Raw genomic sequence first — 13,529 nt, 5'->3', positions numbered from 1 at the left:
CCTTTCATTTAATGTATATTTTCTTTTCTTTTTATTTTTTTATTGTTTTTGTATTATAGTTTTCCCATTTTCCCCCCTTTGTACTCTCCTACCCTGCCCACCTCCTCCATTTCCCATAGTCAATCTCCATCCTGCTGGCCATGTCATGGGTCATCCACATTAGTTTCTTATCATCTCAGCTGGTAGTAGGGAGCAGTGATTCTCAACCAGTGTGTCACAAGAATTTTTAAAACACGCAATACCTGACTGTTTAGTCAGGGGCACTGACCTCTTTTCCCTTAGATTGTCAGATTAAAAAAAATGACAACAGCTAACACAACAATAGTCATCTGGAGTGAATGACTCAAAGGTATACCTATTTTTTTTTTGTCAGATTGGCAAATAATATAATATATTTTCTGATGTGCCACAGAATTTTTGTAATTAGTTTATATATGCCATGAAATGAAAAAGGTTAAAAATCACTAGTATAGAGAATGACACATAGAAGATACTAAATAACTTCCTGCACTGATGCAACAGACACTAAGTGCCTGTTACTTCATTCAACCAATCTTTATTGAGTGCTTATGATGTGTCATCTACTATGCATGTGTGGCTCTTTCCAAATAATGGACCTTCACAAAGAGTTGTCAGTCAATTACATGCTTTGATAAAAAGAACAATAGATTAAGGTACTAATACTAATTATAACAGTTTAGATTATGTACTGTATTTTTCATTCCATAAGATGCAACTTTTTCCCCCAAAAGTGGGGGTAAATGTCTGTGCGTCTAATAGAGCTAAAATTGTGTCCCAGACTGTGACATGTATTACTTTACCTGGAGTTCCCACAAAAGTAGAAGAACACTTGAATCTTAAGGTCTTTCCTCATTTTTTTAAAGTATATTTTATCAGTCATGTTGTTATAGTAGTTCCAGTTTTTTTTCCCCTTTGTTCCCCTCTGCCCAGTACCCCCCTTCTGTCCACTAATCCCAACCCCCCCCTTAGGGGGTTATGTCAATAGGTTATGAATATAAGTTCTTTGGCTTCACCTTTTCCTATATTATTCATAACTTCCCCTGACTATTTTGTACCAACCAATTATGCTTCTTAATCCCTGCACCACTTCCCCTTTTCTCCCCCTTCCCCCTCCCAGCTGATAACCCTCCAAATGATCCCCATATCTATGATTCTGTTCCTATTCTGGTTGCTTAATTGGATTTTGTTTTCATTTTTTAGATTCAGTTGTTGATAGTTGTGAGCTTGTTGTCATTTTAGTGTTCATATTTTTGATCTTCTTTTTCTTAAGTAAGTCCCTTTAACATTTCATATAATAATGGCTTGGTGATGATAAACTCCTTTAGCTTTACCTTGTCTGGGATGCACTTCATCTACCCTTCCATTCCAAATGACAGCCTTGCCGGGTAGAGTAATCCTGGTTGCAGGTTGCTTTTCATCACATTGAATACTGCTTGCCAGTCCCTTCCTGCCTGCAAAGTGTCCTCTGAGAAATCAGCTGATAGTCCTATAGACATCTCCCTGTTTGCAACTCTCCACCTCTCTCTTGCTGCCCTCAGGACTCTCTCTTTATCTTTCACCTTTGGCATCTCAATCATGGTGTGGTCCCCTCTGGGTCCAGCTCACCCAGGACCCTCCATGCTTCTTGGACCTGTATGTCCATCTCCTTCACAAAATTTTGGAAGTTTTCCTCATTTTTTTCAATTCTTGCTTCCTCATTCTGCACTGGTTGACTGTTTTTTTTCTCCCTTATGTTCCAAATCATTGATTTGAACCCTGGTTTCCTGCCCTTTACCATTTATTTTGTGTGGATTTTCCTTTGTTTCACTTAGCATAGCCTTAACATCTTCTCTTATGTGTTTGCCATACTCAAGCATTATGTCAAACCTATGAGCATCTTTATCACCAGGGTTTTAAATTCTGCATCTGTTAGGTTCTCTATCTCCTCATCTGTTAGGGTGGCTATCTCCTCATCCCTTAGTTCTCCCACTGGAACCTTGATCCATTCCCCCTTTTGGGCCACACTTCTCTGTCTCCTCATTCTGACAGGCTCCTGTGTTTGTTTGTCACCGAGTCCCAGGTAGAGCTGTTGCTCCTGTTATGTTGTAAGGGGCGGAGCCTTAGGGATTCGTCAGTACAGGGCGACCTGTTTTACCACGTTGTGGAACTGTATGTGGGGGAGGGGTTTGAGAGGGAACAATGCTGCCTGCTCAGCACTCCCCCCTTTTCCAGGCACTTCTCCCACTTCTTTATGGGACTGGTGCCTCTCTACCTGTTGCCCTGGCCATCATTCCCAGAGTGGGTTTGCAGAGGTTCTAGGACCATGGGGGCCCTTTAAACAAGCAGACTCTGCTGAGAGACCAGCAGTTTCTTTCTCCGCCCCAACCCCCACTGGTCTGCACAGTCAGAAGCAATGAGGCTTTATTTTCCCCAGAGCTTGGACTATGAGCTGCGTGGCCTAGTCTGGTTCTGGGAACACTCCCCAGCTGTCCCTCCTGACTTTTTAAAATGTGACTGCGCTTTCTGCCAGCCTGCCATTGCCGCCACCACACTGCATCCTCTCCACCCAAGCCACACCCCTCCTACCTGTCTGGATGAGTATTTCTTCATTATTTATTTTTTTGCTGGACTTCCATGCAGTCTGATTTTCTGGAACTTCTGGCTGTTTCTAGTTTTGAGGTAACTGTATTCCTTCTTAGTTGTGGAGGGAGACGCACCATGTCTGTCTACACCTCCATTTTGGCTGTAAGTCTTTCCTCATTTGTTAATGACAGTGATGATAGTTTTTAATATCGCTGTTGACTGCTGTTCACTTTAGATGGTTGAAATATTATTCTGTTATGTTTTATTAAATATTTTAGTACACCATTTGGTTCAGAATTTTTTTTCTTGTTTTCCTCCTCTAAACCTAGGTGCATTTTATCATCAGGTGTGTCTTATGGAGTGAAAAATACAGTACTTTGTTTAGTTTACATCTCTTAGTTCCTTGTTTCTAAGAGATACAAGAGATCCTACTTTAAGTAAGCTATTTTTGTACACTTTTGAGGTCATCATAAACCATAGAAAGGATTTATAAAACAGTGAAGAAGGGACTTCTCCCTGTGTGGATTACATGCCATCTGTATGTCATGATGCCTCCTTCTGCATGTTTCTCCAGACCTCAAAAAGGGTGGGTCAGATGATCTCTTACTTTTGCTCAGTTTACTGCATGTATTGAGTATTAGCTGAAAAATTAGTTGATATTTTTCAAAGAAAATTCTTTGGGAGAAGAAACATAAATTGAATTTTTCATTGGTCACTTGTGATATCTCTTATAATAGGTCTGCGACTGTAAAGGCAAAACAAGGGAGAACAAACAACTTGGAAGGCCTTTAAGGACTAACACTCTCCTTCACAGTTTGTCCTCCAAGTTTTGTGTATGCTTTCTAGGCTGAGCAGACAATGTCAGAAACCACAGAAGTGCCTTTAATCCAGTTATAATAGTTAGTGAGGAAGAAAATGCTCTGGTGATTTAGAGGAATGAAGAACATGAAATCAAGATAAGGAAACATACTAAACAAGTTATTCACTAAATTGGTTTACATTCAGCTCACTAAAAGATTTTCTTATAGGCATGTCCAAGAGATGCAAAATTTGAAATGTAACTAATGCCACATTACCAGGAGTGCATCTTGTGCCAAGTACTGGGTAAAATTTCCCTGGGGAGACTACAGAAGCATGAGCAGTTGGTTCTGCCAAGTGCAAGTCACTAACTGAATGAATGAATTAATCAATGGGTGGATGGATGAATGGATGAATTAATGAATAAATGGTGAGATCTGCCTTCCTGGTATTGTTTCATTCGAAATAAAGCATATAAGGAGCATTTAAAAATACAGCTAAGTTTAGAGATTTTTCTTTTAAGGTGAGGAAATAATCTTAAGGAAAAAAGAAAGAAAGGAAACAAATCTATGTTTTATAACAGCCGATGTACTGCTGTAGTGAGTATTGAGGCCATTTCCCTAGGACTGTGAGAGTAAACACACAGTTTTCATTAAACGTGCCTTTCCCATAACTGGTCCATAAACATTTCCCATGACTCTGCAGTTGAGTATCTTGGCTGAAAGAGGATCTTGCCATTAGAAAGAGGGATCTAGATATGCAGAGTCCCAGCCGTGCTGAGAGACTTGGCACCTTTCTATGCTACTTCCTAATACCAACCCCAGCATAAAATGTCATCAGAAGCCTGCATAAACATTGGACTTAGATTCACATAAATTATTTCTGTCCTAAGGTGCTTTATGCCAGAATTTAGTAAAAACAGCACTTTGAGTAAATAGAATAGGCATATGAATGTAAGAATATTAATCCAACAAAATGATCATAGAAAAATGTAATCAAAACTATGCACTTGTAAATCTTGCAGTGATGTAAGATGTTTATCTTGTGCTTCTGAGCTTTTATTGAACATTTCCTTAGAGTTCCTTTAAGCTGACACTGCCAAAGTGCTTTAACTGATCAGTTTCTTTGTGGAATTGTGCTCTTTTAGTTTCATTAAAATGTTTAGAAATTATTTTAATAATCATTTGTGATTAGCACCTTTTTAGTACTATATCTACAAATTCATTTTAAGAGTAAACACCAGAACAATGAAGGATAATGCCAGATATGGTTGCTCCTGTCAGCAAAAACATTGTCTTATTTTATTAAAAACTCCCACAAAATGCCATGAACAAAGGATGCAGTTTCTATTTACAGACATTTTCTACTGTACAATATTATAGTATCTGCATACCACGAGGCTGTATGAAGCAGAATTTTCATCTTGCCGGAGGTATGTACATGAATAGAGAGGCATGGAGTCCTTTTTCATATGTGCACACATCTCATTATGTACAGCTTCCCCCAAAGCCCTATTTGGATTTTTGCTGTAATATAACAGAGCTCACACCCTTAGTACTGAGTATTTATAAGTGAATGAAGATTTCCTAAAAATGATAATTTAGCTATTGACAATAATAACATTATAACATTTCAGTGATCCATTTTGGCTTTAAGTACTTATTAAATAATATTTATTCCTCAAATATGTACTTATAAAATAAAATGAGATTGCAACATGCCATAAAAGCATATTTCTCTCTCAACTCGAATTGACTCCATTCCTCATAGACATTTCTGCTTGTGTTCATTCTGCTTTTACTGTTTTCTACTCTTGCTCTGAACTCTGCTCTTCTCTCTGATGTGTTGATACGTTGATACGCATTCCCCCAAAGCCACTCCCTTTATCCACTTTCCCTACCCACTCATCCCCTTCTTGTTATTGTCCATTCCCTACTGATATAGGAATAATAGGATCCCAAGGCTGTCCTTACAGTATAATTAAAGTATGAATTTCCAGGAGTTGGAAATTGCAGACCATTTTTATTATGCTTCTATAATAAAGCCAGGTAACACTGAGAGAATTAAAATAGCTTTGCTCTAGTAGATAACTTGGTAAAGATTTTTTTCTCCTTGGTTCTATTGTTTTAAGAGATTGGGAGATGATAATGGGAATAGATTCACCAATTCTTTTTCTGAAAACATCTCTATCTTTTACATGATATATATCCCCCTAGATCCTGGGAATATGTTGTAAACTTGTAACAGATGGTGATGAAGCTTCATATTTTTATATAATACATTTTTTTTTATTTGAGATTCTGAATCTACTATATGTACCTTCCAGGGAAAATGACCTTGAATGAATGAAGTTATAGTCTGAAGGAAAAACACCTAACAGAAACAGACTAGCATAGAAGTGATGAGTCATTTGGGTTTTGTTTTGTACCCCTCAATAAGATGAAATAATTTCAGATGAAAAGCAGAATGTTGAAATAGAAGAATCAAAGGTCATCTTAACACTGGAGGTGCATCTGTTAATTGTTCTAGGAAAACCGGTTAGCTATATTCTGATTGAACAGAAACACATGGAAGGTGGTATATCACTGTTTGCAAGTAGAAATGTTATTTGCTTCACTTGGGTAATGTTGGGGGCTTACCAAAAACTGTTCTGGCACATCTACCAGCATGAATGTTAGGAGGGTTCTAACACTCTGAGTGCTGATATTTTATGAATGTTTTATCACTGGCTTGAAAACAAGAAGTTTGCAATTGAATCAACAACATGCCAGACAGACAAAATATTAAAAAAAGAAAAGAACATTAGTGGGAATTACTGATGTCCCTATTGTAAAAACAAACTGAAGTTAATACGGAACTTGATCCTCTTAACCGATTAACAAAAGTCAGGTTTTAATTGCACGACTTCCCAGACAAATCAAGTGGTGCTGTTAACTTGAGCATTGGTTGTGCAGAGGGTGGTGTAAGGGGAGAAACTGCTGCATATTCAGTTACCCACCTCTTTTTTCGACAGCTTCAATGCATTGCTTTACGAACCACGGAACTGTGGAATTTTCACGTTCACACACTGTGTGCAGATGAGAGCCAAAAATTTGATCTGCAAAAGAAACAAAGATGAGCTTCATTAAAATCCAAGCTTGCGTTGTTCTTTAATTTGATTTTGTTTCCATATCCACTGCATGATGAAACTTGCATCTTGCATAGGAATCAATTTTTTGCTTTAATTCCAAAGTGTCTATTGCAGACATACAAAGACCATAACTCTCTCCTTTGTGGAACAGGACTCCGGCCCCAGAGAAAGAAAACTAACACTCTGCCATCGATTGCACAGGGGTGACTGAGTACATTATAGTCTCTCTGGGCTTAACTTCGTTGTCTACAGTATAATGACAAAAAATTAAGTAAACTTCTGCAAAATAATTAATCTTAATTGAATGGATATCTTGAGTGTTTTAGAAAAAAATTTCTCAATGATCACCAAAATTGTGATTTTGTCAGAATACTTAGAAGAGTCATTCTGTGGCTCAATTATATTTGATGAAACAATATTCAAGAGACTTAACTTTGAACTGAATTTCTAAACTTTTCTCCTCCCTCAAAAGCCCCTCCTCTTCTCTAATCTAAGGGTCCCATTTCTTTTAGGGCTTAGCTCAGTTATCACTTTCTCCACAAACTTGATCCTTCCCATTTCAGCTTTAGGTCTCCAGTAGCGTTGATTTTTTGGAACACCAGTTCTGATGTTAATAGGTGATGTGGGGAAAAGTGCTGTGATCAAAATGGTTTAACAACATTGGGTTAAACAAAGTGGAACAGGTTTCTTTTATGTATATTTATTTTAGAGCTTGTGATATGCCTGTGTTCCCCATGTGCCTATAGGCTAGAGGACACACTGTTTACCACACTTACTTGAATAAGATCCTTTTATTTCAAAGGGTAGCTCCCTAGACTAATGTTTCCGAGAACACACTGGGCGAAATACTAGCCCAGCTCTCTCATTTAGGATGTGATTTATACTACCTTGCACTGTGTGTTTACATTTATAATGTATGAAATATATTTTCTCAAAGTAGATTCTGAGTGCCTGTATCATCTATGTATTTCTATGGTCACCAGTATTTTGCACAGACTCTGGCCCCAGGACTCAACCCCGGACTTTTAAATTTGTGGTGAAATATACATGGCATAAAATTTACCATTTAACCATTTTTATGTGTATAGTTCAGTAGCATTAAGTGTATGTATATTGTTGTGCAACCAACATCAAGAATCCATATCCAAGACTTTTATAAACAGCATAAATGTTTATTACTGATAGTGAAACAGATATTTAGTAGTTTCAAGGGCTTCTCATCTTGCTCAAAATGAAATCCAATTTCCTAACACCACTTGCAAGGCAGCACATGACCAGACCTTCCACCAATTCATTGATTTCATTTGCTTCCTTTCTCTACCTCCTCCCCGAATCACATGCCTGAAGCATCTGTCCACATTGCTGATCCTTGTTCACACTATGGCCTCTGAACCTTACACTTGTTATTTCTTCTGCATGGAACTCTATTGCTCTAGGTCTCTGATCAAACATCACCTCCTGATTGTAGGCTTTCCTACCTATCCTTAAAAAAAAAATGGCAACCACTGCCAACAGGATCTCTACATGCCACTTCCCTATCTGCCTTCTGTGAGAGCACTACCTCCACCTGGCGTATTAGACTGAAGTGTTTACTGCTTAGTTGCTTCACTTGCTTAGAAGGCAGAACTCAGCAGAGTAAGACTGTTCCTATTTCTTTTATTACTGGATCGACACTAACTAGACAATGTTTGCCATGTACTAGAAGTTCAATAAAGATTTTTTGAATGATTGACTGTAAGACATCATCTGAATCATCAGTGGAGGTTTTCAATGAATTTAAAGATTATTTGTAGCAGAACTGAAGAGAAAATATAAAGTGCAGCACAATAGAAAGCTAAATAATTTATTGTTACAAAGGGATAGTCATAATGGAGTGTGATGAGACTTCAAGGAAGCCATGATTTTCATCCATTTCTTAGAAAAATCGGTGACTTGAATTTGGGACAGCCCAGCAAAGAGGGAAAAAATTAAGGCTAAAGCAGTAATAATAATGCACTATAATATGGAACTGTGCATTTTCATTCAAGAGACAGAAAGAAGATAAGCTCAAAACACCTCAACAAGTGTAGAGAGTGAAAATAATCATGGGTATTTGCTTTGAATACTTGGTTAAGTATCAGGGATATATTCAAAATACTAAGCTACCACGATAAGAAAGAATGACATAAAATATTTTTTTAAATAACCTTTAATTTGAGACAGGATAATTTACCTTGGTTAGATTTAGAGTCAGAAATAATTGTTATAAAGTATAAAAACCTTTAGCAAAAATAAGAATTCAAATCAATTTCACATATATATATATATATATATATACATATATATATATATATATATATATATATTACCTTCTATCTTTATAGCAATGAGGCAGGCATATTAGATTGTAAAAAAATAATCAAGATATTTAAAATCTTGGAAGAGCTAATAGAAGTAAAATACTTCAAAAATAGAATATAAAAGGTGTCAGAAAAGATAATAAATGCTAAAACAGCTGTTCTATAGTATAGGTCCTTTTGTGACATTTAGTGCAGATGTGGATTGTGTATGGTGGGGATGGGGAGACATTTGTGAGGTAAGAATCATTTAAGAAAAGTATGATAGATTCCTGTATAAAGTGTATATTAAGTTCTAGAGAAAGTTTCTTTTATTAGGTAGATACAGAAAGACACAAAAGCATTCTAGGCCATTTACTCTTTCACTCATTCAGTTATCTGGCAAAGAAAATCCTGAGTGTCTGCTCTGTGCCAGGATCTAAGAAAGGTATTAGTAATGTAAAAACCAAGACCCAAAACCTATGCTCTAAAAGTTTCTTATCTAGAAGGGCAGCATATAAATAAATTGGTAGAAACACTTCATCATAAACCTCTAAGTGGAGAAGCACAGATGCAATGGGAGGATATGGCAGGGCATCAGATCAGCCTTGAGCCTCCCAGGAAGACTCACAGAAAAGAGCTGAATCCTCAAGAATAAGGAAGAATTAAACTGGCAAGGAGTTGAGAGGCGACAAAGGGCACTTGGGGATGAATGATAGGATGAATGCACTGTGCTGAGGGAAACATTCACTTTTTCTTGTTTGGAGAAATTTTGATGTACTAAGCTTTAAAAGGAGATAAAAACTGTGTTATGAAAGGTCTTAAATACTAAGTCGGGTAGGTTAAATTATTTGAGAGTGTGCAGATACCATTGATTTCTTGTACATATTCTCATGTCTCCCAACTTCTTTCTTGTTTTTAGAGTCCACTCAGAAGACAGAATCTGGAAATGTTCTCCATTGACTTCTGTTTCTCTTACAGCTTTGGGTGATTAGGTAGTTTTGGTCAGTGAAATATAAAGAGAAGTGACTTGGGAATCTACAAGAGAAGATTTTGTTTTCTCTGATAAAAAGAGGGTTGTGTGAAGACACACTTCTTTTTTTGCTTCTGCTTTGAACATCACTGTGAAATCACTTGATGCTTGAAGCTACGGAAGCACCCTTGTCACTGTGAGGCAGCAAGTGTGCAAACAAAAGATAGGATGATAAAAAAAGACCTACATCTACAAAAAACCTGAGACTTCAGTGACATTGTTAAACTTTCAATCCAGTACTAAAACACTTTCTCTAGTCTTTTGTTATATGAAATAATATCAGTCATTTTTAACAGGGTATTCTGTCACCTGCAACAAAGAGGTTCATAACCAAATCTGGAGTACAAATCATGTGGAAGTTTGGATACAAAGAGATTAAAGGCTAATGTGATTGCCTAGGATGTTGTGGAGACCAGAATCAGGAAAGACAGAGCAGTGGTGAATTTAATCATTATTAACAATTCTCGTCTTCTGTGAATTAGGTGTATACATCTAAACCCCTTGCCATGTGACTGTGGTAAAACTCACTAGAGTGGGCAACGTTTTATTTCCCTGACTACTTTGATGTTGGGTTCAGCCATATGTCTTGCTTTGGACAATGTAGTGTGAGTAGGAATGACAATGTGTCAGTTCAGGACTGAGGTCTTAAGATGCAATATAGAGTTTTGCTTTCCTGCTTACTTTTCTGCGGTGGCCAGGACAAGAGCATCCCTGGGTACCTACTGTCCAGAAGCCAATCCTCAAGGGTGAGGCAAAGCCAGTCAGACCTACAGCTCAAAGCAGGGCTGTTCAGTCTAAACTGTCTGACCTACAGCCATAGGAGAAAAAAGGCTTTTTGCTGTATGCCACTGAGATTTTGTGTTTATTCTTGATGCAGCAGTGGTAACTGATGAAGATGATAATAGGTGTCTGGGGTTTTGGTGATCTAAGCAATGTTGTGAGGGTAAAAACAAAGAGAGTTGATAGAATATGGAAACTGACAATGGAAAGCAAAAAAATAGAGAAAAAATAATTCTAAACTTGCTTAGAATATGGACTTAAGTATGCATCGGTTTAGATTCAGCTATGTGGAAGAACCTCAAGAGAAGTTGCTCTTACCTTAAAATTTAAACTCCTCATGCCTCACCTAATATTAAGTTACTTCTTATTCTGTGTTCTCTCCAGCTCAATTCAGTTCTATTGAATTCAAGTCCATGAATATTTCCTACCACATGCTGGGTGTTGTGAAGGAAGCAAAGAGCCATTCATTTATTAACTATCTGTTACATGCCCACTATGAGCCAGCCACTGTGCTCTAGCCTGAAAATGCAATGATGCGTGAAGTATGATCTGCTGTAGTCTACGGGGGAAGAATACCTCTCACAAACACTTAAAATGTGATTAGTGTTATTGCAACGGTGTGTGATAATTATAATGCTTATTGTAAGGGCACAAAAATATGATTTAAGCCAAGCAAAGTTCAAAGTACCTCATATATTCTAACTCATTTAATCTTTATATCAATCCTGAAGCAAAAAGACATTGAGTCTTTTGTCTATAGCTACAAAACATCAGTTTCTACAAATATACAATGCATAGAGAGACCTAAATTAAGACACTGGATAAAAGAGGTGATTCATAGGATTTGTTTGAAGGAAACCTAGGTGCAGAAACCTGAGGGTGTGGAGAATAGTGAGATTGATATTTAGAAGTGAAGACAAGCATTTCAGATACAGCAGATTGGTGATGGGAGATAAAAGTGAAAAGTTCTCATTGGATTTTGGCAATTCAAAGGCTGTGATGACCATAAAGAAAATGGCCTTTAGTAGAAGAATAAAACTGAAAAGCAGATGTTTGTGGTCAAGATCTAAAAAGAAGGTCAGGATGTAGAGATAGTAAAGAGACTACTTTATTAAGAAGTTTGTAGTGTAAATTAATAACAAAGAATGATCAGACGTGGGGGAGTATTTTGACTTGGGGTGAATAGGAGAGAATTTCAATTCCAGGGTATGTTTGATCGCCACAGTGCTCTGAGGGGGGAAGTGCAACACGACCGGCTATTTCGGTTGTTATAATGGGGGAGGTGCATTACTGCCACTTACTGGGAGGTCCAGGCAAGTGCAGGCAATGCCTCACAGGGAAAAACTAGCCCTTCTGGATTGCTGATAGCACCTTGGTGAGAAAGGAGCCTAGATTTATTGAACTTCACTAGATAGAAGGGAGATGTTTGCTTTTGCTAATTACCAGGAGAGCTGAAAATTTTTTTCTCACTCCTAGCCTCTCTTTAAACTGGCTACACTCACCCAGGAAGGTATGGATCTTGTGTCCAAGGACTTAGCTCTCCAGCTGGGTTGTCATGTGGCCCAAGCTGGACCAGTGGATACCTCCATACAAAAAAAAAAAAAAAAAATAGAATTGGTACACTGCAGACTGAGGTAGTGGTTCCAGGGTTTTGAATTGCAAGGCTGCCTCGACTCTGATATTGGAGGCCAGGGGCAGCCATTTAGGGAGATGACCATGTACAATGGGGGAGTGGGCACAGCAACTAATCTGCAGAGAGAGGTGAGCGAAGCAGATACACCTCAACTCCCACTTTCTGATGCCTGACTCCAGGCACCACATATCCTCGCCATGAGGTGCATTAGAAATTAGAGTCAATTTCTGTTTAATGCAACCAAACAAACTTGACTAGAACATGGGCAAAGCATATTCTCTAAAGTTTCAAGAGACAGCTTACAATCACAATGGAAAGGGACAGGCTTAGCAAAAGAGCTCAGTGAGCTCTACTGTCATACATGGCACTGGTTAGAAAATGATGATGGACAACTGTTGGTTTTTCTGGCCCCATAACTATTTTTCTATTCCCTGGTAAGAGCACCCTGATTTTCCTTTGAGGAAGACACCTTTCTCATTTTGCTGCTGTTTGTTTTGAGTAGTGCTGACTTCACTACCTCTAGCTCCAGGGGTGAACATGTATTTTGTCTCCCTGGTCACAGTAATTGGTTCAGACATGAACACATGGTCCAAGTACATCTGTCAAGTAAAACCTGATGCTAGTGGGAAAGAGGGACCTTCTATCTATAGATGTTGGTAAGCTATCAGGATGTGAGTTTCCATAAGTTATGTTGTCACTGGGGAGAAGTATTGGAAAATTAGGGCAATAGAGTGGAAAATAAAGCTGAGCAATAGGGGAGATAAAGATTTGATAGCATTTTGTGCCCCTAGATCTAACCATGCCTGAATCTATCCTTGTCCCTTGGACTTTTCAATTAAGTACTCCAATAAATTCCATTCTTACTTTAGAAGTTTGGACAAGTTTACATCAATTACAGCTGGAAGAATCTTGCCTACAACATTAGTCTTCAACATAAAATGGTGAATTATATAACTTACAGAGATGATAATGCCCATGAAATGACTTTGCAAAGCAACAAGTGCTACTCAAAGAAAGTAAATCATAGAGATTTAGCTAAAATGTCATTGTCAAAATTAAGGGCTGTTGTAGGATTGCCATCCTTCCATAAATCTGATACAGTCCAGAGTCTGATAAGCTAAGAAGGACCATTAAATCTTGGAAATGTGTTTTAACTACAGAACTTTTTATCTTAAAATAGTGCAAGGAAAGGGGAAAGGAGAGAGAAGATATTCTGTTTCTAGGCAAACATTCATGACCTAGCTTTTGCCCCATAAA

At 37.9% G+C, this 13,529-nt stretch overlaps 1 protein-coding gene across 1 annotated transcript in view; it reads right to left on the bottom strand.

Moving 5' to 3' along the window:
* Positions 1-13,529, bottom strand: part of ARHGAP15 (Rho GTPase activating protein 15) — a 643,467-nt gene that overhangs the window by 233,707 nt on the left and 396,231 nt on the right. Inside the window, exon 10 of the mRNA XM_090267320.1 lies at positions 6,380-6,478. Coding sequence (XP_090123446.1) covers positions 6,380-6,478 — 99 coding nt within the window. The remainder of the gene's footprint in view (positions 1-6,379; positions 6,479-13,529) is intronic.

Source organism: Furipterus horrens, unplaced genomic scaffold, assembly GCF_987537825.1.
Source record: "Furipterus horrens unplaced genomic scaffold, mFurHor1.1.pri manual_scaffold_1, whole genome shotgun sequence".
NCBI lineage: Eukaryota > Metazoa > Chordata > Mammalia > Chiroptera > Furipteridae > Furipterus > Furipterus horrens.
The sequence above is the reverse complement of the archived record's forward strand: the minus strand, read 5'-3'. Positions and strand labels throughout refer to the sequence as shown.